The sequence below is a fragment of the Neomonachus schauinslandi genome, chromosome 3 (assembly GCF_002201575.2).
Source record: "Neomonachus schauinslandi chromosome 3, ASM220157v2, whole genome shotgun sequence".
Taxonomy (NCBI): domain Eukaryota; kingdom Metazoa; phylum Chordata; class Mammalia; order Carnivora; family Phocidae; genus Neomonachus; species Neomonachus schauinslandi.
Genome location: NC_058405.1, coordinates 70,463,950 through 70,491,826, shown reverse-complemented (window position 1 = coordinate 70,491,826; position 27,877 = coordinate 70,463,950). Strand labels below are relative to the sequence as shown.

Sequence of the window (27,877 nt, the reverse complement as noted above, 5' to 3'; positions counted from 1 at the left end):
AAAAAGGAAAATTGGATTTTCATACAAAGTAACTTCATTTTTGCTACCATTTATATAGCCTTCTCCCTCCCAATCCCATTTTTGAGTTAATGACAAAACCGTTTAGAAATGACACCATAAGATGAACTTTATTTTAAAGCTCATAAAAGGCTTCATTCACAATATCAGTTACAAACAGAATCAACATTTCTTCCAATTTATACCTTCACATGACAATGTACTGTATGACAGGAGATATAGTTGAAAGTTTTTGTTCTGCATGCTGCTAACACATTTCACTAGCTTTTGCTTTACTCGTTGATTTTTAATATCAAAGCAAAAAGTCATATTCTATTGGACAGAATTAATATTAGAAAGCCCTTATGAAATCAGACTTAGTCTTGTTTATAAACATCCACACCCACACACATGCTGAAATGGAGAGCAAAATGCAAGAAAACTACCTTGGCAGGAGCAAATGCTTCAAGATTTTAATCACAGCCCTCTTGAACAAGCAGTACAGTTTGTTTTCTTTTCTCCAAAAGACAAAAGTTTCATCCTCAGTGATGCAAATGGTAATACTGCACAGAAGCTTAGTATGAATTCACAATTCCACAGGAATCTGAAAGTTACCAAGGCAATTTTCCCTTTTAGGATCATAAAGACTACAGACTTAAGCTTTTTTCTCTTTCCATATAATACACAAAATTTCTAAACATCCTTAAAAAAGAAAATATAAATAGTCTCAGTATGTTATGTAGAATCACATACTATGGCAAAAATATTTTATTCATTGAAGGACTACGCCAACGTAATGTTATCTAGTCCAAGTCCATATTAATGGAACTCTTCTCGTTTGGGTAACATTCTCCATTCTGATGTGGAGGCTCAGCACCAAAATTTTCTTTGCCTTCTAAATCTTCTTCCTTTTTATCAATATTTGGGCCATTTGGAGTTCTTTCCAGCTTGGGTGATTCAATTTTTGGCTTGGGTTGTGTTACAACGGGTTCACAAGTGTTATTCAACTCCTAAGCAAGGGAAACAAAACTGGTAATCAGGTTAACTCTGATCCACCCAGTCATTTTCAATTACTTTCCTAACACACCACCTGAACTGTTTTTCTATCAACTCCAATTACACATATCTCGAGGAATTCAATTTCCTCATTACACTTGCCCAAAACTATGACTTGAAGCCTAATCAAAAAAGAGCAGTGAATATTCTTCTATGATGAGTCAGGAACTTGTAAAGTCCTCACATCTTATTATCTCATTTAATCCTCACAATATTAAAGGTAGAAATTATGATCCCCACCTAGGAAAGAGGAAAGATGGTTCAGAGAGGATGGTTAACTAAACCTCAAGATCAGGAAAACTAGTGAGCAAAGAACTGGGATTCAAGATTATAGCCCCCTGACTTCAAAGGCTCACAATTCTCGGGCACCTGGGTGACTCGGTTGGTTGAGCTTGCAGTTCTTGCCTTCTTTGGCTCAGGTCACGATCTCAGGGTCCTGGGGCTGACCCCCACATCGGACTCTGCACCTTAGAGTCTGCTTGGGATGCTCTCTCCCCCTCTTCTTCCGCCCCTCCCCCCCACATGCTCTCTCTCCAAAATAAATAAATAAAATCTTAAAAAAAAAAAAAAAGCTCACGCTTCTTTAACCTTCATTTTGTTTCAACATTCTTCCAGATGGAAAACATTCTTTGGTTTTCGTCTCAACTTTCTTCAAAGCCTCACACACTCAGCAAGGCCTTCCTTGATCAAATACCAATCTGGGTCCTTCTCCAGTGCCCAGAATCCCCTAATCCTTTTGACTACTTTATTTTTGCCCGCAGCACCTGACCCCATCTGATACACTTCCTCTCCTCTCCTGTTTGCTGTCAAGCCTTCCTCGAACCAGCAGGTGACTACCACAGGGGCAGTGACTTTGTACAGAGTTTAACCTGAGAACAATGGCTGCCACGTGGTAGGGACTCAACAAATGTATTTGTTGAAATGAATGAATAACGAAGAAATGGAAATTTAAGAGAAACATATAAGGTCTTCTGTATTTTGTAGTATCAATAATGAACTAAGAAATCTGGCCTCAATCAGGATGAGGTAGAAGATTGATCAAAGAAAGAGCTATGTTTAAGGTTCACAGGATTGCAACTTGAGTCCCTAAGAAAACACAGCAACAAACATCAGACAATAATACTTACCTTTATTTTTGCTTTAATTTCCTGAGCACGTACAACTGGATCTTGATCAAGACTCTTTTTAGCCTGAGCATTCATGATATTATTCATCCACTCCATCACTTCATTAACAGACTTCTCAACCTTTTTCATCTCAGACTCATCAATATGATTATATTTCTCATCCTGAATGGAAAAAGGCATGGTCATTCTATAGACTTAAGTAAGTGTTTAACAGTGGGGCACCTGGGTGTCTCAGTCAGTGAAGCATCTGCCTTCGGCTCAGGTCATGATCTCAGGGTCCTGGGATCGAGCCCCGCATTGGGTTCCCTGCTCAGTGGGGAACCTGCTTCTCCCTTTCCCGCTGCCCTACCCCCGCTCATGCTCGCTCTCAAATAGTCTTTAAAAAAAAAAAAAAAAAGTATTTAACAGTAACCTCTAACCTGCCCGAATTTTCCATGAAGTTCAAATCTATCTGTGGTTTCAAATACCAAAAACAAATTTCTCATTTAAGATGTGTTCACAGTGAAGGTTCCTCAACTTAGTATCAGCTTATTAAAATCTAGGGTAACTTCCTCGCAACACACAAACAGACTTACGTTATTTCTGAAGTCTGCAGCTATCTTGGCATAGTGCTGCAGTCCCTGTCCCAGTTCTTCAAACATTTTTGGTCGTTCCTCAGCTTCTTGAAACCGAACTTTAACTGGAGTGCCAATTTTCTAAAACAAGATATAATAAATTAACATTTGTCTAACTGCATTTCGAAAGTTTGTAGTCTAAAACACATGTACCACTTTCTAGGAGGAGAGAAGGACCTACCATTAATTCTTCCAACTTGTCAACATATGCTTGTTTAGCTTGGTCCTCTCCTTCTTCATAGAGCCAGTTTTCGGTCTCCGTGAGCAGTCTCAAAAAATTTTGGTGATCCTGTATATGAAACATGAGAAACTGTATCAGGGGCAATTTTACTTTAAAAGTTTTCACAACAAAACAGAGTCATCCTCAGAAGTGTTAAACAGTAAGTCACCAATCTTATTTCTAGGAAGGCACTCTGATTAGCTGGATTCTCTTTACTGTAAAGTATCAAGGAACAATGAACACTAGTAGATTTTATATGAGAGATGAACAGTAATTCTTTGGCTTCTCTTTTACATGTGGACACGTGAGAAGTTTTGGTAAACTGCTTACTGCCGTAACAATAATGTATCTCAGAAGTCCAGTTTTGAACAATCTATACACTGAAATGGGGTTATGGAAGAGCAATTATCTTCCCACTCTCCAAAGCAATTAGGTCTTGATGAAGTAACTTCCTATTCACTCCCACAACTATCAAAGGGAAATAGACAAGTTGACAATTTAATCACTGAACCTGAAAAAAAGCCATTCTGAACCAATTCCCATAATGTATTTCTACTCTAGCCTTAGGAGGTCTACCCTCCTTAGGTCATCTCTCTTTCAGAATCCCAACCATAAGAAATCCAGGACATGTCAGGGCAGAGCCAAAAACTAACGTTTATTACAAGGTAGTCCAGGGATCTTAGAACTAAAATAGACCCCTAAGTTTAAATTCTTTTAACTTCAGAATTAATCCCGAAACCATCCCAGATTTGTATCTAGCCAATTGTTTTCTAAGCCCCATTTTCACAGTTGTGCTTCTGGGATTTACTCAGAGCCACACTGACTTTGGGAGCTTAGAAAAGGGCTAAGGGGAATAATGTGCCCAATAAACTTTGGAATGACTGGATGAACAAATCTTAGGGGATAAAACAATGACCATGAGGAACCAAGGGAACCAGACTCATAACAAAAAACCAGAAACAAAAATAAAAGGTCTGAGGTCTTTAAAACCAAGGATTTTCTCTTATTTATCTTTCTAGCCCCCATACCTTTAGTGTCATAGACTCTAAATAAATGTTTGATAGGTTCTTTCTTCTGGATGGTAAAAACTAAAAAGTCACTGGGACAAGTTAGAATAAAACTGCACATTACTAATGAGCCTCTTTCCAGGACTCTATTTATATAATTCCTATTTCAAGTTTTCTGTTTTCTTTCTTTTTTTTTAAGATTTTATTTATTTATTTGATAGAGAGAGACAGCGAGAGAGGGAACACAAGCAGGGGGAGAGGGAGAAGCAGGCTTCCCGCGGAGCAGGGAGCCTGATACGGGGCTCGATCCCAGGACCCCGGGATCACGACCTAAGCCGAAGGCAGACGCTTAACGACTGAGCCACCCAGGCACCCCTCAAGTTTTCTGTTTTCAAAAAGCTCGTTACATAATCTAGTAGAGACTTAAATGTCAAATTTGATATGAAACACTTTATGAGATTATCTGAATAAAAAGAGCTCTACACATACCTGCTCACATATAAATTTTTCATATGGTCCACACAGCTTGTCCCTGAATTCATACACATATTCCTCCACTGCATTTTTAGCATCGTTTCTTTCCTTTTCCAATTTATCCTGCATTATCATCTTACCCTGTCAGAGAATAGAAGATTAATTTCAGCTTTGGTCTTCTATTACCTGTAACTAAATGTTAACTAGACTCTAGTGTTAAAATCAACAATTACACACACACACACAAAAATTAGTGTTAACAGTTCTAATGTATACGTCATAAAGCTTATAACAAATCTTACAAAGTTCTTCATTTACTAAAATACACATAGTGGGTTGTGATTTTTTTTTAATTATATAATAAATTACACGCTTTCGCATCTCAGGTTTAATACCAAGAAGGAAAAAACCCAATTCACTATAATTTTCTTTTTAGGTAGTTATATGGTTGTCTCATATTGGGATTAATATTGGCCAATATATAATCGTCATAGGACGCTGCAACCGTATTTGAGATCAAGGGCTTTAAGTAAATTTATTTATCCACTTACTTATGAAACATTAATGAGATGTAATTTATTATTAAATTTCAAAACACAATGTTGCCACCTCAATAAAACAAAACAATAAAACCTAATCTCAAATTTTTTCACGTATTCTAGACTACAAAGCAGCACAATGTATTTTAACAGAAATATTTAGTGTTGCCTGAGACACCAACTGTATTGTGCCCGGTGCTAGGACATAGTGGCATCCAATTTCTTCCAAGACCTTGGGCAATCAATTACATACCAAGCAGAATGATCTAGGGTATAGATCTCGTTCATAAGGATGCAAAAATGTAAACAAAACTTGTTAAAAAAAAATAAAACTAAAGATTCATCCTAGTCCTAAAAACCGTATAAAACGTGGGATATGGGAAAGAAGTACAGCTATTTCTCTATCAGAAGTATGGGTAACAGGGCCAACCAACTAAATACATTCCAGGATGGAAAATAATTACCTGAAGTACTTACCTCTGTCTCAATATACATGTTAAGAAGGTCTTTCCCTAATTGCCAGACCAAGTTGGCTTCAATAGGCAGCTCAACATTCACCACCTTTATTTTGGGCTTTTTGGCTTCTGGAGGCTGGTCAACTTTCTTTTCATTTGCCTTAGGAAGGGGTAAAAAAGAAATGGAAAAATTCCTAAATAATTCTTGAAAACAACAAAATCTCCCTACCACACTTACTAAAAATAAAATCCCTAAAATCCTAAATTGGAGGAGTGAAGATCATCTAATTCCCACCCACTCATTTTAAACGGGGCTGCAATTACAACTTGAACATGTCATATTCTCTCTCAAGAATTCACCAGGATATTTTTCTCTTTGCATGTTAAACTTAAATTCAATCTTTCCTGCTAAAACTCTTCTTCATAGATCTTTAATTTTTAAGCCCTGTAAGCAATGTCTAGGACTCCAAAAAAAGTCAAAACTATTATTAAATTACCACATCTTTAAATAACAGTCTAGAATCTAACAGTAACTAAAATACACTGTGACCAATGCTAAATACATTAGGATCACTTTCTATTTCTCCTCTATACTTGAGTCCCTCTAGCCCACTATTATACCTGCTTCAGTTACAATTAGCACTATACTGGTGAGTGCCTTTTAAAGTTTCCTATTGAATTTGGGGATTATGTATATACACACATACGTACATGTATGTACATATGCAGATAAATATCCTTATTCCTACTATCTGCCTTTGAGTCATACCCCTTTTCAAAGCAAACATAAGGTAGAAAGAGACAAAAGAATCTTAAAATAGAAAATGAAATGACGCAGCAAATGCTAACAGTTTACTGCAGGTTTTTCAAAATATGTAAATACAGGGCTAAAGAAGTAAGTATCTCCTATGGCCTTTAATTTTCCAAGACTTTTCTATGTATTTCCATTTCTACAGGTTCCTACTAGCTGAGATGACAAAGAACACAATTTAGGAAACTCAGCCATATACCCTGGCTGGCTGGGGTGGTCAAATAGGAAGGACTAGCCCCATCAGTACAATGAGCACCGCCACTGGATAATTCTGGGAAGTTAAAAGGTTGTTAGAATTCCAGGCACTTCATAGAAGAAACTGGGACTTGAAAAAAGTTCAGTGGCTTGCCTAAAATGACAAAGACAGAGATGGGACTAGAACTCATGTTTCTCAGACTTCTAGTTCAGTATTCCTCAAAGTCAGATGTCTCAGAAGTGTAGCCAGCTGTCTCACCAGCAAGGATCTAGTCAATTAGCCTGCAGTCCCCATGTCTTCTTCACTCTAGCACACACGAGAACCCCCCATTATACTGTGCATGCTCTGGGGGCACAGACCACAAGGAAAATGAATTAGAGGACAACCACACCTTGCAAAAAAACAGGAATACAACAGATATTTGGGAAACAAATCGATGACAGTACACGTGTGACAGTTAAAAGTCAGAATAAGACTCTGACAGTACATTAAACCAACTACTGACTAAACCGATATATCACAAAATGGCACTCGACAAGGGATGGATGAAGAACCCTGCAAAGGGGTGTGTGAGAATGTTCCAAAGGGCTTGACGCTAGCGGTCCCACCTACAACGAAGAACATGAGATGGTGCTCAATGTCATGTTCCAGTCAGGCACTGAGACTAACAGCACAAGCCCATTAATACTCAACACTAAGTGAGGGGAGGGGTGGGACATTAAGGAGCTGTTATCGCAAAGAAAGCCATGCTGCTCCACCATCATCATCACAGAACTCTTTTAAGAGGAGAAAAAGGCAGCTTTCAGAGTCAGGAACTAAAGCTCATATTAGGATCCCCACAGGACTGGAAACTTTTACCACCAAATGGAAAATGTATTTTGGCCAAAGAACAATTCTGCAATTCATCTAAAGGTAAGAAAAAACCAAACCACTAATGAAAGGTTAATAACTTACATGCAATCTGTACAAAGAGTGAAGTTCTGAAAAGCACAGAATGATCTACAGTAACAATGTAAACTTCCGAGTATCTATCTGACCATGAATTTTAAAGGTTTGATTAGAAGCTGTCATTTTTCAAGGGACAAAGCACAAATATTTAATTAAGCTTCCAATACATATTGTGGAAGCATGGCAAAGAAAAATGACTTTGAAGTACAATCTGATTATTAGCAGACCATCATAATTAATTTAATTTTGGCAAGTGATTTGAGAGGAGAAAAAGGTTTACTAAACTCCTATAGCCCGTGTATTTATCATCAGACTAATTCAAGTGAAAACTCATCACACAGCCCTGGGAATGTATCTATTTCTGCCCTCACATTAGCAGATACCTCGGGCACTACAGAAGACAAGAAATGCCATGCATTTGCCTCTTGTTGCTTGGAGTAGCAGTTAATCAAGAGAAGCTTTTAGGTCTAAAGCAGAATATTCAATTCTCTTAGTTGAGCTTGAGTACCTCCAATTTTAATTGAAAAACACAAACAACTAAAAGAAAAACCCTATACAGAATAAGAGAACTTGGTGCTTGCTCTTGAAACTGCAGATTTAATGATATCATTAATGATCACATGTTGCAACATTGTCTAAAGGAATGAACTAGAAGAGTCACTCACTTTGTCAGCATCTGGGATTTTGTTTTCTTCTGAGGTAAGTTCAGGTGAAGGGGGAGACTGTGAGGTTTGTTGACCATCAGTTTGTACCTGGGGCTGTGTTCCAGCTTCACTGTTGTCTTGCTGGATATTTTTCTGAAATGAAAGCCCAGGCACAAAGGATGTAGAAAGCAGGTGTACTTATATAAATTTAAAAGGTTATAGGGCACCAAAGACGTACACTCCATTTTTGAAATCTTAATAGGTGGGGGAGAAAAGATACTGGATAAAAGCAAAATAAACACAAAATATTTGAAAACTCCTCACAAATCTTAAACCTGTAAGAAATTCTTTGAATGAGAGCAGTTAATATTATTAAATAACCAAGCAGTAGGCATTTTAATTGATGTGATGACAATCAAGAACTCTCCTTTAAGAAACTTTGATCTAGCCTTATACAGCTATTAACTCTCAAAAGCACAAGAAATAGGTTTACTCCAGGCCTCTCTCCCAGAAACAAGATTCCAAAACTTAAATTCACCAGCAGCCATCAGCATCTCAACATATCACCATTTCAATGACCTGAACAGTTGCATAAAAAAGCCAACTATCAGTCGTTCAGGGATTCATCATTTCAGCTTACAGATACCCAAGACTCCTTCTGTCCCCACCTTCTTTTTGTGATCCAGCTATTTCCACCTCAGAAGATGTCAGGATAAAGAATATATGCTACATGTTAGTAGACCTCTCCATTCCCGATAAATCAGTGCTTGCACTAGTCGTTTCCCATCTTTGGGAGAAGGCTGAAACATTCTAATTTAACTACGTTCTGTCCACCCTGAAGTCTCTCAAATTTTTCTTTCAGAGCTTCAAGATTCTAAGGCAGACATGGAAGTATTCAGAAACAAGGCACTCATGATGTAAACAGATCCAAACGGTACTAAGAGACTGATAAAACAGGCATTAGAATAATGGTGTCCGTAGCCAAATGGAAAAGTATACGGCACTGGTCATTTAACGCATTATTTTGAAATTTTTAAAAATGATAACAAAGCTAAGGCTCAGATATTAATGTTCCTTAAATGTTCTAGGAATAATAGTGGTAACAGTTGTCTGACCACAGGATACCACACTTTCTCACATCTTGACTAAAACACTGTTCACTTGCCTCTTCATTTAAGCTATTTCTGATTATTATCCAGAAGTAAACTCCAATAGCTAATCTATTTTAAAGTTTCTTAAAATTCTTCTGCACTCATGCTAATTGGAAGAACATGAACAGTAACAACTTTCTTTCTATACTCCATGCAGATACTTCTTTTCCTTCCCTCCCATAATATAACAAATCATGTAAATAAAAGCAAGTTAAGTCCTGAAATACCAAAGCCAATTTTGCAGTAATTTAAGAATCAGCTTTAATATTTGGTATATGTTCCAAATTAATATTTTTAAGTCTTTTTCTTTTTTTCTTAATCATCAGTCAAAACTTCCTTCTCAATATGTGGTCAATGCCTTTAAAAAAAACAATTTATTATTTTGTAACAAGTTATTACACTCATTATTTTGTAATGTGCCAGTTCAAATTAACTGTATAGAATTTAAGCATAATTCACCAAATTCTGGGCCATATGTTATCATCATCTAGCAATTGCTATCATCATTCCCCAAAATTCTAAATAAAATTAAGAAAAACGTATCTGAACCCTTCCCTACTCTCCTCCTATAGAGTTAACTATATATTCCAACTCAAAGGCTTATTATGAACACACTTACATCAGTGTCCGAGTTCTCTGCTGGTCTCTGATTTGGACAGTCCATGTCTGCTTCAACAGAAGACCCTTCATTCTCCTCAGCGGGGATTTTCTCCACCATAGATGCTGTAGAGATGGTGAAAATGCCATGCGTATTGACTCGCACTTTGACTTTCACTCTAGATTTTTCTCCATCTTTCTGCGCAGAAACATTCTGAACTATGAAACGGCCTAGAACAAAAAGAAATTGGCAATTTTTGAAGTGAATCTAAATGTCTGTAAAGAAGACAAAGACCAAGAAATATAGCTTCACAGTATTGCTATTCCCAAATCTTCCCATTTTCTCTACTAACTGAATTAAGATATATACTATTAACATAAAATAAACTTAGTTGTATGGTATTACTTCAATACTTGGAATTACTCTTAATATGCTGTAAAACCTTCAAAGGCAAGGCACTCTTGTGATTGTTTTTATTTAACACAGATACTGTAAGATAAGATGACAAGAAGTCCCTGCCTCCTCCTACCCTATTTCTCCAGATGGGTAAGCACAAACTAGACATAAAAATCTGTTAGCTAGTATAAGGCAGAGATCTCAAATGATACCAAGAACTGGATGCATCTTAATCCTACAGGGTCTTTAGGGAATACTTTTTCTGACTGAATAATCAAAACATCTTCCTAGGTCTTAAATAGGAGAGGTTTTGATAAAACCTGTTACCAAAGCCTAAAATTCTTATGCAAAATACAGCAGTTCCAGAGCATTACTGAGTAGGAGTTAAGAGTATGGACTCTGACCCAGTCTCTGGGCTTGAATCCTGGCCATGTAACCTACTGCAAGTTATTTCAGCTATCTATGCTTCTGTGGACTGAGCTGGTGCTTACAATGAGCACGTAAAACTGCAGTACCAAGTGCTACGTGTTAGCTATATCATCTCCACTAAAAGCCTTCTTATTCCAGAGGCCACTAAACCAAAATTAAGTATTCTGAATCTAGTATGTGTAAAGCACTATATGGGATTTGACATTTTTATATTTAAGGTGCTGTTTACACAAACAGAAAGTTACAGATTTAATTACCAGGTCAGTGAAAGATGTTGGAGTAAACGTTCAATAATTATCAAATCACTGGAGCTCAGGAAATGATTACTGTTAAGACCCATTTAAAGAAACAGCATTTACTGTGGGGTATCCGAGATGAGTTAGAGGACAGAGAGAGATGTAAGATCGTTCTTTAAGTATGTGCGAGCTTTTCAGTTTTGGTGATAACATATTGATTTGGTGTCATACTAAAAAGCTTTGATTTTATCCTTTGCACGATGGGGAATTAACGCATAGAATCCAACCTATTAAAATTTCTCTCTATTCAACAATTTCTCAAGCTAATTTCCTAGCAGTAAATTCGTAAAAACTGTTTAAAAACAAAACAAAAAAAACAACAAAAAACCTCTTCTGTGCCAAACATTTTTAGTCTTAAGTGGTAAGAAAGAAAACACAACTGGTCAGGTTAGACTTCTTCAAACAACTTCGTTATGAAAAAGTATGGGGCAACGGTGAGTCCTGAACAGATCTTGCAATATTGGCAAACTTTACCCTCAGCCTGGGAAAGACACACGGCCACTCAGGAAGAGATCTGTAGCTCTCCCATAAATTTCCAGTTAGTAAGAGTCAGAACAGATGGATAGTGCCAAACCTCTCAAGGAAAAATGTACCAATGGGCGCCTGGGTGGCTCAGTTGGTTAAGCAACTGCCTTCGGCTCAGGTCATGATCCTGGAGTCCCGGGATCGAGTCCCGCATCGGGCTCCCTGCTCAGCGAGGAGCCTGCTTCTCCCTCTGACCCTCCCCCCTCTCATGTACTCTCTCTCATTCTCGCTCTCTCAAATGAATAAATAAATCTTTAAAAAAAAAAAAAAAATTAAAAAAAAAAAAGAAAAATGTACCAAAAAAGATGTACTTTTAAAAGAGATTACAATGTATGGTGATTAACATAATAAAATAAAATTTAAAAAAAGAGAGACTACAATAGAAAGGTACATTTGAGAAGCTACTGTGATGGTTTCTGAGCCAGGTTTTAAATTAGAAGTAACATTCCATCTAGAAGAAAGGTTAATATTAAAAACAGGTGGTAATCCTTTAAGTAGAGACTGTATCAGAAGAGAAAAAAGACTGACATGTTCCTAAACACAGATACGTGGACATAACAGCAGCACTAAGCAAGTCGTTCCACCTTTACAGGCCAACTTATTCATCAATAAAAGGAAGAGATTTCTTCATTACCATTATTGTAAATTGACAATGTCTTTACATGGCATTATGTTCTACTCAACGTCACCGAGAAGAAAAATTTTTACTTTGGTACACTAAGTCTTTAAAAGTGTAAACACACAAAATTAATTGCTTACCTATTTTTGCTTCTGGATATGGAACTCCTTGAGGATCAGAATAGAAAGCTTCTAGCTCAAAAGGTCCCCTTCTCAAGAAAGTGAGAACTTTGGAGAAAGGAGCCGCATGGTTTCGACTAAATACTTCATGGACCCTAGGGGAAAGGAAAAGGCATTCAGTATTCCAAGCACTTAAGCTTACTATGCTACACAAAATGCAATAAATGCTCTGAAATCTCCATCAATTCTATCTCACCATTTATTAACACCAAAATGAGAGAAATATTTCGAAAGGTTTGATTGTTCAAAGATCCCAATTAATCAGACCCTCAAATGTAAAAGTCATTTGTTAATTTTTTCATCTTTATATTAAAATAATTATCTGAATAAAGTTATCTTCTGCTACATACCCTTCAGTATCTTCTGAATCATGGTTCCACACCAGAGATATTGGAAAAGGAACTGCATCTGTGATGGAAAATTCTCTAACTTTAAATGCCGGGGAAAGAATTGCACACTTTAAAAGAAAAAAAGAAAGGATTATCGTAAGATCATGAATAACTGCACTCACCTTTTAATATAAAACTCAATTCAAATTGGATGGTAAGTTTAAATTCAAAATCAAAATTGCTTATAGTATACATCGTAAGTATAAAGGATTTAACATCTAAATACTATGCCAATCACTAAATATAGACTGATAATACAATGAATCTTAGGACAACAATTGTTGACTAGTAACAAGTCTCATAGGAGCTTAGGAAAAAAAACACAGGCCTTGCCAGAAATGCCCTGATAGCAATTTCAATTACAAGCTGTATCACTTTTGAATCTGTGTATATATCCACACACAGCTCTGTCCACATCACCTTTCAAATGTCTAAGAAACTGAAAAAGGATAAAACCCAAAATGTTCATATTTTCAGGTAGTTTTATGAAGGAAGCAGTGGTAAATTCAAATTTGAGGTGGAAAACACCCACCCCGACAGGTGGATGTGGACTAGTCACATAAAATTGACTAAATACACGACTAAACTAAAGGTCAATCTCTGATTAGCATAGGATCCTTCAAAAGAGAGGCCAAAATAAGCTCTACTTCTAACGAAATGATCAACTTCCAATGTTTTGGGGAATTAGAGACTCAGTTAAGGAGGTACACTCCATTATCAAGGAAAAAGCAAAACTAAAAACCCCATGATGCATCATGTGAGTACAATGGATTATCAGCAATAATGAGCACATATTCTTCCTTTTTAGAGTATTAAGTATAGTCCAGGGCGCCTGGGTAGCTCAGTTGGTTAAGCGACTGCCTTCGGCTCAGGTCATGATCCCGGAGTCCTGGGATCGAGTCCCACATCAGGCTCCCCCAGCTCTATGGGGAGACTGCTTCTCCCTCTCCCTCTGCCTGCCACTCCCCGGTCTGCTTGTGCTCTCTCTCTGTTAAATAAGTAAAATCTTAAAAAAAAAAAAAAGGTATTAAGTATAGTCCTTCTAAAAATCTTTGTGTACAGAAACTCTTGATATTTTGTATTAAAAATAATTGTGCTAACTAGATTAAAATTTTAGCCTAGTGATGGGTATTAAAGAGGGCACGTTCTGCATGGAGCACTGGGTGTTATATGCAAACAATGAATCATGGAACACTACATCAAAAACTAAGGATGTAATGTATGGTGATTAACAGAACATTAAAAAAAAAAATTAAGCACAGATAGCCTGAAACTTCAGTTAAAACTACTTGGTGACTATATTATCCTAAATATAAAGATTAATTCTCTTATCAATAACTTCTAGTTTTGGTGCTTTCGCTTTGCCAAACTTAAGCCTTTGAGTGGCCTTCTTACTTGATAAGCAAGTTACAATGCATTTGGAGGAGGAAGAAGAGCTATTTTCTTTTTTTTTTTTTTTTTAAAGATTTTATTTATTTATGTGACAGAGAGAGACACAGCGAGAGAGGGAACACAAGCAGGGGGAGTGGGAGAGGGAGAAGCAGACTTCCCGCTGAGCAGGGAGCCCGAGGAGGGACTCAATCCCAGGACCCTGAGATCATGACCCGAGCCGAAGGCAGACGCTTAACGACTGAGCCACCCAGGCGCCCCAAGAAGAGCTATTTTCTAAAACCACTTGTTAACTAATACTGTCAGCCCTGCAAATCTTCCCCCGAATCATTTCCTCATTACACCACACTGCCGTTCTAATTCCCCTCTATGTGCTTTGGAACTACTAATTCGTGCTTCACTGTTGTGTTTCCTGTGTCCCCTCAGAATCATGCCTGCTCCTGATCTGCAGTTTAAAAACACCAGCTGCAAATTTCCTTTCATCAAAAATTTCCTGGATGCTCCAGATCTGAAGACCCTTGTTTCCCCACAGCCTTCTGGCTGTGTTTGCAAGTGAACTCCCTTGTGATGGCTAATTAGACACAGGGCTTTGCTTACTATATAACCCCACCACAATGAAATACGGCCGAAATGGTTTAAGGAATGAGCACCAAGAGAGAGAAGGGCTGAGCAAACCGTACCTGTAGTGCACATCCTCTAGCTACTGCTTCATCCGCATTGAGGGTTGTGCTGATATCCTTTCCAAAGAATCTGGCAATTTTTTCTTTCACAGCTGGAATTCGCGTAGTGCCTCCAACTATCTCCACAGCACTCACATCTTCCACTTTGAGCTGAGTTTGTTCCATCAGAGAGTGTAGGGGATCTTCTACCTTTTGCAGGAGGTCAGCACAGAGTTCTTCAAATTGTGCCCTTGGCAAGCAAGAGGAACACTATAAATCTCTAGAAACATTATCTTAAAGCCAATATCCTGTTTTTTTTTTTTTTTTAAATAATATTAACCCAGTGAATTTCTTTTTCCTTCAACAACCTCTATTCCACATGGGCCAAGTTTAACTGTAATCTGTAACTTTTAAAAAATATATAAATATACAAAACAGGTGCAGAAAAGAAATGGGGGAAAAATTAGCTCTACTGGTATTACTGGGGGGGAAAAAATCACTTTTAAATTAAGATTGCCATTTTAGGGGCGCCTGAGTGGCTCAGTCGTTAAGTGTCTGCCTTTGGCTCAGGTCATGATCCCAGGATCCTGGGATCGAACCCCGCATCGGGCTCCCTGCTCCGCGGGAGGCCTGCTTCTCCTTCTCCCACTCCCCCTGCTTGTGTTCCCTCTCTCGCTGTGTCTCTGTCAAATAAACAAAATCTTAAAAAAAAAAAAAAAAAAAAAGACTGCTCTTTTCTTCCTAAAAGTTTTTTTGTGAAGCCATTATTCAATTACTGGCCTAGAAAGACTAAGAAATGATAAATACCAAAAAGACTCCATCATGAGGGCACTTAGCAAAGATCTTTTTAAAAAACTTCTTTGCATGGGGCACCTGGGTGGCTCAGTCGGTTAAGCATCCAACTCTTGATTTCGGCTCAGGTCATGATCTCAGGATTGTGGGATCAAGCCCCACATCGGGCTCCCTGCAGGGCATGGAGCCTGCTGAAGATTCTCTCTCCCTCTCTGCCCCTATCACCACTCTAAATAAAAAACAACCTCTTTGCAGAAGTGATCCTAGTTTCTAATGGTGTGAACAGTCCTAGTGTATAGCATATAATCTTGAAACGTGGGCCAAGACTCTCAACACCACAGCTAGACTGACATCTGGGTTATAGTTTCATCAGCAAGAAATTTCTTCTTTTAATCTAGCAGAATTCAAGACGCACCTGTTCATCTTTCCCGAAACATCTTTGTCATTCATAAAGCACTCGATATTCAGTGGTAGGTCTGTGCTGTTAGAGCTCATTAGCTTTTTCAATTTTTCACACTCTTGATACAGACGAAGAAGTGCTCGTATTTTGGATTTTGCATCCAACTTGTACTTAGTTTTAAATTCTGCACAAAAATATTCCACTAACTTTTCATCAAAGTTTTTTCCTCCTAAGAAAGGATCAAAGGCTGTTCCCAGTACCTAATTTAGTTAAAACAAATAATCTGGTTATTTTCAATCATATTTTTAACTAAAACCTTAAATACTGCTACTCAAACAACTAAAGACATCAAGACTTCTACTTAAATTACTACATGAAATCCAAGTTAAGAGAAATGTTACTACCAAAGCCAAATGAAATGCTAAATTTCTGATTTACTTTTAATGATTACATAGAAGATAATCTTAAAAAGCTGCTCTTTCTGGGCGCCTGGGTGGCTCAGTTGGTTAAGCGACTGCCCTCGGCTCAGGTCATGATCCTGGAGTCCCAGGATCGAGTCCCGCATCGGGCTCCCTGCTCAGCAGGGAGTCTGCTTCTCCCTCTGACCCTCCTCCCTCTCATGCTCTCTGTCTCTCATTCTCTCTCAAATAAATTAAAAAAAAAAAAAAAAAAAAAAAAAAAGCTGCTCTTTCTTAAGCAAGAATACTTACGAGTATGCTAAGATAATTACATCATCATTATGGAGAGCAACCTTGGGAATAATTCCTTATTAATATTACCCAAAACTCTTCATTGCCAAAAAGCAAAGCTGCTTAAAGTAATGACAAATACAACACAATTAATATGTTTTGGTCATTGAGTTCCAATTTATGACTTTACCTTCAATTTTCCCTTGTTAAAGGCACAGGCAGACACTTGAAAAGCTGAGTGTCCCATATCAACAAAAACCACAATCCGAGGTTTCTCATCCAGGCCTGGAAGATCCTGCTTATAAATTCCATAATTCAAAGCCACTACAAAAAAACAATTATTTTAATTCTTTGGTTCACATTTTCTTAGGAATTTCATCATTACCAAAATAATTATACATGCAGGAAATTTGACTATACTTCAAACACTTAAAGGTGAACACATTCCTTTTATACCTGGACTTTGAACTAATTTTCATGGCATCAATAACTTTTTCCCTTTCTGATTTTAGAACAATGCTCTATCACTTTTCAATGTATGAAGAGATGTGACAGAGAAAATGTACAAGGTGCGAATACAATGAAATGTAACCACAAACAGTAGCAGGCTCATCACACAATACTTACATTTGAACCACAACCTGCCAGGAGACTGCTTATCCAAAAAAATTAAGAATTTAATATACAACTACAGCAACTGCAGTTCCTACCAATTTCTTTCTAGGTCCAAGGCAAATAACTGATCTACCTTAAAGAGACTGTTAGCTTTTTCTGAGCTTTGAAACCACTGTATTTCGAAATACATATACCCTAAGAACATATCTTTATCGATACTTCAGCTAGGAGTTTTAAAACACATATTAGTTTTGGAAGACATATATATATCAGATATAAAACACGTGTATATTAGATATACACTGGAAAAAAGTCTTACTTGCTTTGTCTGAATACACTAAATTGTAACTGACCTTTTGTTCACCTGTAATCATAAAAAACTAGTAAAGGTTCTAGGAGGAAGGAATAGTGATTGCTTTGTTTACACTATATCTGTACCTACACAATGCCTGGCAAATGATACAGTTTAAGTCAATATTTGATAGAAGATGAATGATCAGTGACTAACTGCATATATTCAGGAAATGTAGAAGGGAAAAACTTTTAATCAATGCTTATAGTCAGGGCAGTTGTGAAACCCCAAATCTTAAGGTTTGGGGAAAACTTAACTATTAAAACTATGTAAGGAAATAGAAAACTAAATCCAACATACATAACTCAAAAGATTAAAATATATATATAAAAGAATTTCTTAATGAAAACAGAATCATAAACCTGACAAAGTGCCAATTTCTCATTAGACATAAGCATCTGAAAAGTTAGAATTCTTTAATTTCAAATCTAACCCATACTTTTTACTAGGCTATGTTTTTACAAGTACATGAAAAAGTGTTCGGTTATGATACCTGATGTGTCTTAACTCTAGCTTTGATAGTATATTCACTTCTACATAAAAATATTTTTTTTTCCTTACCAGCTGTCATGTCATTCATAAGTCGCAGGCAGTTTAGGCCAACTATTTGTGCAGCATCTAATACAGATCGCCTCTCAGCATCTGTGAAGAAAGAGGGGACCTACCAACAAGAAAGGAAAGAATTTTAACTTGTCTAGAATACACACATACAAATTCCTCACAACCACTTATAATGAATTAACAACAGTTCAACTAAATAGGTGCCTAATGAAGTCATAAACATAAATAGAACTTTAGACTTAATGTCTAGCAAGTTCCTTAACTTAAAGAATAACTACTTGAAAAAAAATTGCCCCAAAATTGTAATCTTTACTGTAACCAAATTTTATTTATTTTATTTATTTATTTATTTATTATTTATTTATTTTTATTCATAAGAGTCAGAGAGAGAGAGGCAGAGGCAGAGGAAGAGGGAGAAGCAGGCTCCCCACCTAGCAGGGAGCCCGATGCGGGACTCGATCCCAGGACCCTGGGATCATGACCTGAGCCGAAGGCAGACGCTTAACCATCTGAGCCACCCAGGCGCCCTACTGTAACCAAATTTTAATCCAAAATAAAAATCAGGAATATTCACTAAGATATATTGACAATTACTCCTATCTAACAGAAAGCTTTAAGCATATGAAATACCATTTCTAAGCCAGTCCTAAATTTCTGACAGCTGGAGATCACAATGTTAAGTCAACATTTAATGTTAAATATAATTGCACTACAGATAAATACTTCAGGAACTTAAAGATAATACGGAGCTAATTCTGGCATATGCCACTGCCCTATAGTTTTGCTATTCATTGCATTAATAGATGATGGGGGACCTTCTAATTCTGTAGACCTGTTAAGATTACAAAAACATTTTTAGGCAAAGCCTGTTGATATTCTTAAAAGAAAGAAAAGCAAAAACAGCTCAAGGGATGGGATGAAGTTTCTTATGGTGCTGACTTGTGCTTCCAGCTAGGTTAATTCTTTTGATCGCTTTCTAGGACATCACTTTAACTAGGACACTCTTCAGGAAGAGCATCTAACAATACAGCCATAGAATCACTTAACTAGAAAGTACCGAAGAGAAAACTTAGTACAGCGGCTTTCATTTTTTCCCCAAAGTATTTGTAGCTGCTTCAGAAAGAGAGGCAAGAGCAAAAGTGGGTCTCTCTGATCACCTTTCAAATCAGGAACACTGCTTTCATCAGTTTTCTATATTGCTTATTAAAAAAAAAAAAAAAAAAAAGGAAGAACCACTGACTTATAACTTAATTCTTTAATTTTACCAGATATTAATTTTTTTTCCAAGAGACAGCCAGATACTCTTTCAGAACACCTTCTGTCTTGCAAGGGCACTAGGAGAAATTTTAAGCCTCTGCCTCTATTCTTTCATATCCTAGGACACACTGCCATAAAAGCTTCTGAATGGTCTGGGCAGGCCACGCTGCCCATGGTTATAATGCAAAGACCATGAATGATGCAGGGAAGTCCATCACAGACTGTCTTGGTCCAGGGCATAACCACAGATGATCAAAAAGAGACCCTAGACATTTGGGAGAGAATGTCCCGCTGCCTTTTTGGTATCCAAATAAAAGATGACTTTTGTCCATTTCAAATATTCCTTGATAACCTACCAACTGTCCATAAAAATCTTAAGTTTTGGGGCGCCTGGGTGGCTTAGTCAGTTAAGCATCTGCCTTTGGCTCAGGTCATGATCCCAGGGTCCTGGGATCGAGTCCCGCATCGGGCTCCCTGCTCAGCGGGGAGTCTGCTTCTCCCTCTCCCTCTGCCTCTCTCCCCACTTGTGCTCTCCATCTCTGTCTCTCAAGTAAATAAATAAAATCCTAAAATATCTTAGGTTTTGTCACTACTGGGAGGTGACATTGTAAAACTTCTAATGAACTGGTTCTCAACTGACAGCAGAATTCTGAAAACTTCCCATTAAGTATACAAACTGTCTAACAGTATGTTAACTGCCTTAGAACAACCCCCCATTCAACTAGTCAGTCTCTTTTTCCAAGGAGCCCCACAGGAGATTCTGATTTGCACCTCTAGTCAAGAACCTCTGCAACTTCTGGCTAAAAATACCACTCAAACATACTCTGAAATGCTCCCGAACACTATGCTAATGTAGTCCAGTAGGATTTTGATCTCTAGTAATAGAACAGCTTTCACACATTTAATACTTAAGAGTAGCAAAAAAGGCAAATTAAAATAAAACATACTGCCTTGCTGAATTCTACTTACTGAAATAACACAATCTGTTACTGGTTTCTTGAGGTTGTTTTCAGCAGTTTCCTTTAACTTAGTCAACAGCATGGCTGTTATCTGCTCCACGCTAAAGAGATGTTCTTCATCCATGTACATTACCTATATTGAGGAAAGAAAATATTTTAAACATTGTAGTACTTAAAGCTACATGCTAATACTAACTTCCAAATATTATTACATATTCTCTTCCAGAAAACCTTTATTGGTACAGCTGTTAGAAAAGAAGAAAGGAAAGAGAAGAAAAAAAAAGAAAGAACTTTTCTTTAGAGATGAAGAGAAGGAAAAAAGCTAAGGCAGATTTTTCCTCTACCTAAAGTACTAGTCAAAACGTTATAGAAAGTAGTAAATTTCCACTCTAACTGAAGAGATGAATCACTGTGACAAATATTATTTGGTGTAGATCCTAAGACAGGAACGTTTCTGCTAGTTTAAAAACAGATTTCTGGTTGTATTACACTACTGCTCTCTAAACAACTGCAACTGGGCTGTCATGGCTTTTGTTTGATAAAACAAGACAACTGAGGTTTTTTTTAACCACCCCTAAGGAAACCTATATTTCAATAATTATAAGGAAGTTATGAGACAATTTAAGTTATAGCAGTATATATCATTTGAATAATTTTCAGACATTAAAACATACTTACAGTTTACAAGAACTTGACCAAAAAAAAAGATCTCATCTAATTAAGAACTTTAAATTAAATGTTTATTAGGAATTAAGGGTTGTTTTTTTTTTTTTTTCTGTAGGTGAATTCCATTTCCTACTAAGGACTCTAAGGTTGCTCAGTTATATTACCTTTATCCCAACTCCACCATTTTTCATTGGAACCAAATCATAACTTAAGTTTTCCTTCTCCTTTTGAATGAAGGGGTCACTGAATGCTCGGCCATGAAACCTTTTGAAGTTAGACACTGTATTGTTTGCATGAGTGATTTGCTGCAAAAGAAATCAGAAAATTTTTTTTCCTAATTGGAACATCTATCAGCTATTACAATTTTATAGAAAGTCAATTGTACAACTCAAACCATTAAGAACATAAACAACTTTCTCCGCAACCCCGGGAAATGCCAGAAGGTAGGCAGTGAGAGGGAACAGAAGGCAATACTGTCAGCACAGACTTTTAAAAAGATATCAAAATCTGCAAGATAAAATCAAAGATGGTGAAACTATCACTAAAGCCCTGAACGAACCAAGAACTGCATCCCTTTATTTCATTCCTTTTTCCCCCCCACTGAACTTGTAAGTTTTATACCCAATGAATAAATGAATAAGGAGATCTAGAAGCACTACAGGGCAAATTACATTTAAAAAAAAAGAAAAGTGGTTACAGTCTAATAAATTGCTAAGTGGTCAGAATAAACATTTTGTGCCACAAAATACATGGATTGGGACAATAATGGAATGTTAATTATCTATACCCAAAAGCAGAAGAGGCGAGGATAATTCAAGAAGTTTCTAAGTGACTTAATGCTTTCAACTGCATATTTTTGATGATCAGGCTCTGGATTGAAAAGTCCCACACTCCACAGTATGTTTCACTCACAGAAGTCAGCAGTGGGAACTTTATTTAAAATACAGAAATAATTCAAAGACTAAAAACTGAGACTTCTGAAATAATGAAAATCCCAAAACAGTTAACTATTTACTGTTTTCTCTGGTCCACTTCTTTTAAAGGGAGGACTATAAGTTGGCAGTACTAGTTTTTCAAACAACACAGAATTGAAGCATGTTTATATACTAAAATTCCCTGTGATTCTGAAACTGACTTGAGGTAGATCTAGTAACCTATAGGCTAGATCTGGGCCTCTATTGACTCTCTTCATATAATTACAAAAAATGCAACAGAATTTTATGTCTGGAATTATCAATATTCTAAATGGCCATATTCAGGAAGATAGTTACTTCACTAATGTGTTTCTTTCCTTTTGAGTATATTATTTTGAGTGTACATAGCTATTTTTCTCTTTTTTTTCTTCTTTTATCTTGTATCTCTTCCAACTAGCCTTATTATAGCCTTCCAGGGTTTAGAATTTTGTTTCTGTTTCAGCAATACTATTTTCTGTATTTAAAAGAACTGTTCAGTCTCTCTTTAAAAGCCTCTCAGAAGAGATTTCGTATTTCATATTCTTTTCCTTTATTTTTTCCTCCCCAAACCTAAGGGCTCACCAGTTACAACGTGAGGCCCACGTGGGAGGGGCATACATAAATTTTCTAGTCACATTAAGTAACAGGCAAAATTAATTTCAGTAACTTATTTTAAAGCCTAATAGATCCAGGGTGCCTGGGTGGCTCAGTCAGTTAGGCGTCTGCCTTCGGCTCAGGTCATGATCCCGGGGGTCCTGGGATCGAGCCCCACGTCAGGCTCCTCGCTCTGTGGGGAGCCTGCTTCTCCCTCTCCTCCCCACTTGTGCTCTCTCTCATTATCTCTGTCTCTCTCTCTCAAATAAGTAAATAAAATCTAAAAATTAAAAAATTAAAAAAAAAAAGCCTAATAGATCCAAAATACTGTCATTTCAACATGTACTCAATATAAAATATTAAGGAGATACTTTATTTCCTTTTAAGACTTCAAAATCTCATGTGTATTTCATACTTACTTCACATTTGTACATTTCAAGTGTACCTAATGGCTACCCTAATAAGACAGCACAGGTCTATATAGAAAGTTCTCCCAGTCTTACCTTAATTATTAAATAACCTGAAAATGCTTTTAAATACAGAACTTCTAGAAGGAATCTTTAACTCTTAAATGCGTATCATAAGAAATTACACATGAAAGAAGTTCAAGTGTCTTATTTATAATTTTTAAAAATTAGATAAATTAGAAGGTAGCAAAACTATTAAAAATTAAGGTTGGCAGATTAGAACACTAAGGTAGATCTTGGGAAAAGAAGAACAGAACAGAAGGAAAAATAGCCATCTAAGGGCTCATAAAGAATACTCACATTACATTTCTAAAACTCAAAAATATATAGGCTTAGATATTTCATACTCTTGTATGCCCTTGAGATTTTACCTTGAAAATCTCCCCCTTAAAAATGACCAGAATTCTCTTAAAGAACATACCTGGTTTTTGGCTGCAACTCCAATTGTTCTGTTTTTTGATCCAAATGATATGACTGATCTAGAAGATACACAAACCGCATGTCTCAAAACTGTTAAAAGGCATAGATGTGGACATCTTTAACTGACAAGAACATATAAATTTCTTACCCATGGGGGGTGGAGGACAGCGTAACTATAGCACAACTTTGGACTCTAAAGCTTTGGTCAGATACTCAGTGGAAGTCTGCTTAATCGCTACTCTGAGAATCCAATCTAGGTGGCCATCTTACCCAAAAAAGTCTGCTCATGGTTCAGGGGGCATTTTCCAGTACCTTAAGTACCAGTATAATTCTCCAGATGCCCAATCATTAGGAAGTGCACATGAACTCTGAAAATACTTTGAATAAAAGCTATCATTAACTTGGCCTTATATACATGATTATCAAAATTCATGGTGTAATTCCACTTCTCGGTTAGCAACTCTGTACAAATCTAAGTATCACTGTCATACCCATTGCTGTTCTATATATACACCACTGGCCTCTTTAGGATCAAAGGGTTTATATAAACCCAAACAAGTGGCCCTAAGTTAGGTTTTTGGAGTTTAAAAGCACAAGAGGGGGTCTTATATGGAAGACTCTACTTAATGAAGCCAACTAAAAATGACGCAGAGCAACGACCACAGCAGAACAGAGTTGAGAGAAAGGAGTGAGTAATTAGTTACATTAAGTCAGAAGAGATGAAAAATGACTTCTGTGAGACAGCCTTCTCAGCAATAGAAATGGAATGGCAGCACAGAGCAGAGAGAAACTCAAAGTCTTGTCAGGAAGAGGTAAGCAAATTAGGTTTTCAATCAGAGAGCAGGTAGGAGTAATAGTGTGATGAACAAAATGGGAATATGCGGAGGGCATTAAACACCAGGCTAAATCAACTTTAAATTTGCTAGTAAGGAAACACCCTAAATCTAAATTATCTGAGCAGGTGCTAAATAGCATCCTAAAAGCCAGAGAAGTGTTCAAGCAAAGGCTAGCACCTTCCAAAAACAGTGTATCATTCTAGCCTCAGAGTAAACTATTCACTTGCAGAACGACTTAACTCATTTTCCACACTGAAATTAATACTGGCCAATGCAAATGAGTCAAACATCTATTAGATCAAAAGACTAAAGGGAATTCCAAGCTGCCCTCTGTTTACCCTTTTTAGAGAAATATCTGTTGTCTTTACTTTCACAGTGGTCAATACAGCCACATACCCATTTTTTCCTACTCTCATCTGAACAGCTTTTCTTCCTTTTATCGGATCAAAGAGAACAAAGATGTAAACTGTACCTAAGCACGAAAGCCTGACATAGTGTCTTTCTTACTATACTCCAATTACAAAGCCCTTTACACAGCTAAAGAACAGACTAAATTTGCAAATACGTAAAATCATGAAATAAGTATTCCCAAGGCTACTCGTTGTCAAATATTTGCTTATTTTCTGATTTTCCATTCACTTTAATAAATGGCCATCTGTACTCAAATCGTGACATACACAGTCATTCTACCTTTGGGCCTTAATGTCTCATTCTACGCTTTTTATCTTGGGTTTAAGGCATTTAAAAAATAAATACCTACATTAATTTTCCCGAGAAGCAATTGTTTTCATTAATGTACAGGCAGGCATGTTTGCATGTATCACCCTCAGAAAATAAGCCCCCCGAAAAAGTTGCTTTAATAAAATGTTACCTTTGCCCACCCCGTGCCGCTGTAGAATATTTAATTCAGTGATAACATTCATCCCCGAGTTCTAGCACAGAACTGTGCAATTCTCATTTTATCTCCTTTATTTAAACTGTGCAAAATTAATAAACTAGAACACGATTTAGGATTCCCCTTGAATGGCGCTCATAAAATGAGCAAAAGAACGTTTACATCTTCACAAATGATCCAAGGCACTAAGGCGGACAGCGTTAGCAACCAAAAGTGCGCACGAAGAGGTATCTATGAAAGGAGGGATTCTGCGGTCGCTAACAACAGACCGCCCGCTCACTGGACAAGCAGCAGCATACAAGCTCTGGAAGCTTCCAGTTCATTTCGAGATTCACAATGCGGAAGAAAAAGCTCAGCAGCCCCGCAACTGCGGTGCGCAAAGATATGCTCCGCGGGAGGGGGACAAGCTGGGGGCGGCACAGGCAGCGAGAAGCCGCGTGGGGAAACGGGGGCGGCCGCGGAAAGAGCGAACCGAGGCCTGCCAAGAAAAGGAACGAAATCGCGGGTTTGAGCGCAGCCCGCCCCCGAAGCGACCACCCTGGGCCACTCCGCTCTAGGACTTCTCTTGGCCCCGTGAATCGCCAAGACCCCCTCCTCTCCCAATCCTGGCGGCAAGCCCCCACCCCTACTCTTGGGCAAGCGTCCTGCCCTACCGGGCCGTCGGTACCCAGATCCTACGGAGGAGCGCACCGCTCCCCACATCGCCTTCCGATCGGCCCGGCGCTCCGCCGCCAGCGCGCAAGCCCCGGGTCCCCACGTTCCCCAGCCCCCGCCGGCTTTCTCTCCTCACTCCACGGTCTCTCCTAGCGCCCCCGCAGGCTCCCACTTACGGGGTGCACCGGTCGCTGAACTCGTTGGCGATGGTCTCGATGCCCCCGGCCCGGGCCACCGCAATGTAGCAGCTCTGCGAGCCAACATCCAGCCCCACCACCGACATGGCCGGCTCGCGGTCCGCCTCCGCCTGGGCTCTGGGTCTGGCTCTGCGTCCTGCGTCCGCCCGCCCGCTCCTTCCGCAGCCGCTTCTTGCCCCGGCCGCGCGCGGCTCCCGCGGAGTCCGACCGCTCCTCTGTCACTCGGACGGACACACGGACAGTCGGCCTGGCTGGCGCCTCCGGCTTCCTGGGGACAGTGGCAGCTCCCAGACGACTAAGCACGGGGGAAAGCGGTGATCGGTCTCCGCAGGTAGCTCCGCAAGCTCGGGCTGACTGCCTCGATCTGCACCCACAGCTCACCGGCGCGGCGCTGAACTACCGACCCAGAAGGGGAGGTCCCAATTCCTCAGCCTTATGTATCGCACTGATCAGAACTTTCCAGAATCTGCGGCATTTACTCACCGGCGCCTCCACCGGCCCCTCCACGTGCCACTTCCGCTTCCTTTTTCTCGAGCCTTCTCGAAAGATTCTACCCAATGGGTGGCTGGTCCCTCTGGGGACGACCGCGGTTGCCATAGTGGCAGAAAAGCCGCCCCGGCGCTATTGGCTCAAGCCGGCCAGGCTGACCCACCTAGGTCCCCGCCCGCCGTAGCCACAGGCTCTTTGCTGCCCTAATAAAACGGACAATGCAGAATGGAAAAATGGAAAATCGTAATCTTCACAATTTACTACTGGGTTATGGTATCCGACCCTGAGAGGCTGATCGGGCGGAGACAAACCCCACTTCTTCGGAGACCCTAGACCCCGAGGAGGCCGACCAGCTGTCAACAGAGCACGTCGGGAACCGTAGTCCAGCTGGTTGATGGAGTGCGCCTTGCATGCTGGGATGTGTAGTCCCGGCCGCAGTGCGTGCCGGGACCCCGCTTTGTCTTGGAAGACTCGCGGGGGAGGCTGGGTTCCCTCTAGTGCTTTTGCGCGCATTCCCTAGCAGTGGCGTTTTGTTTTCTGTTTGTTTTGTGTTCTTTTCGATTGTACGGATTACCCCTCAACTGGGGAATTATGAAATAGAAGAGGGAATTTCCGTTTAAGCCGCTAATAGGCACAAGGTGTGTGTTAAATGTTCTTGTATTCGTCAGTCGACAGGATATTCTTTCGTGGAATAAAATGTAAAAGGTTTTTTTGTTGTTGTTACTGATTTGTTTTTAAGGGGAGCGTTTTTTAGATGTGGCGTAATATGGAAGGCTGTCTGTGGTATCACTTGCTGCTTATTTTTGATGTCTTACTTAAGCGGACCTTGTTCTACCCTGCCACTCCTAGCCATACTAAGTTTTGCTTCTTGGTTTGATCAGAAAACAGCTTTTGTTTCTTTCCCTGAACAGTGATGTTGCTATCAACTTGCTTTCAGTAAAGAGACAACTATGAAAAGAAAAAAAGTTGGCACTCTGCTGCTATCATCAGGTTTTTCATACACTTCTGTGTCTTTCAAGTTTTCCTGATAGCTTTCTGCTCACTTTCCCTCAGGCACAGAAAAATATAAGCACAGTTCAAAGGTGTGTAACTGGGTAAGTTAGGAGTGGTGACCCAAAGATAAAAAAATCTGTCTTCTGAAGAGTATGACAACTCTTAGAAGGTTGTATTAGAGACAAGTCTAGGAGGCCAGCTTTTGTTACACGTGAAGTAAATTGTATGTGCTTTATGATCCTTGGCCTGGCATCTAGAGGAGCTACTTAACCTTTAAATGCTTCATTAGTTAACTAAAGGTGATGGTATTCCTACCTTTGAAAATATTGGTAGCTATGATGATTTTTGTTTTGCCTTACAAAAACTTCTC

The 27,877-nt window shown here is 38.6% G+C and overlaps 1 protein-coding gene across 4 annotated transcripts; it reads right to left on the bottom strand.

Annotated features, from left to right (window-relative positions):
* On the bottom strand, window positions 1-26,519 carry HSPH1 (heat shock protein family H (Hsp110) member 1). Of its 4 annotated transcripts, none has more exons than XM_044913207.1 (18): window positions 26,005-26,519; window positions 23,445-23,502; window positions 21,174-21,314; window positions 20,354-20,476; window positions 18,128-18,227; window positions 16,790-16,923; window positions 15,926-16,170; window positions 14,740-14,968; window positions 12,632-12,738; window positions 12,243-12,376; window positions 9,859-10,067; window positions 8,110-8,241; window positions 5,593-5,649; window positions 4,511-4,603; window positions 2,976-3,083; window positions 2,756-2,875; window positions 2,181-2,342; window positions 1-1,007 (listed from the first exon to the last, which is right to left on the bottom strand). In XM_044913207.1, exons 1-18 carry the CDS (start codon window positions 26,109-26,111, stop codon window positions 801-803), a joined length of 2,466 nt encoding a protein of 821 aa, XP_044769142.1. In that variant the 5' UTR covers window positions 26,112-26,519; the 3' UTR covers window positions 1-800. The 4 variants fall into 4 exon arrangements, with proteins under 4 accessions (XP_044769142.1, XP_044769143.1, XP_021533946.1 ...); XM_044913208.1 differs by having other exon boundaries at window positions 4,511-4,573; window positions 5,596-5,649; XM_021678271.1 differs by having other exon boundaries at window positions 108-1,007; window positions 4,511-4,636; window positions 5,512-5,649.
* Window positions 26,520-27,877: the final 1,358 nt, after the last annotated feature.

Bases quoted from the DNA above. Each gene is read 5' to 3' on its own strand.
- HSPH1 (XM_021678271.1), bottom strand. From the start codon at position 26,111: ATGTCGGTGGTGGGGCTGGATGTTGGCTCGCAGAGCTGCTACATTGCG. The intron at 14,969-15,925 runs GTGCGTCTTGAA...TTGCTTGCCAAG, and splicing joins GTTTCGGGAAAGATGAACAG to GGCACAATTTGAAGAACTCT. The intron at 5,650-8,109 runs GTGAGTGACTCT...CCCCTTCCTAAG, and splicing joins AAATCCCAGATGCTGACAAA to GCAAATGAAAAGAAAGTTGA.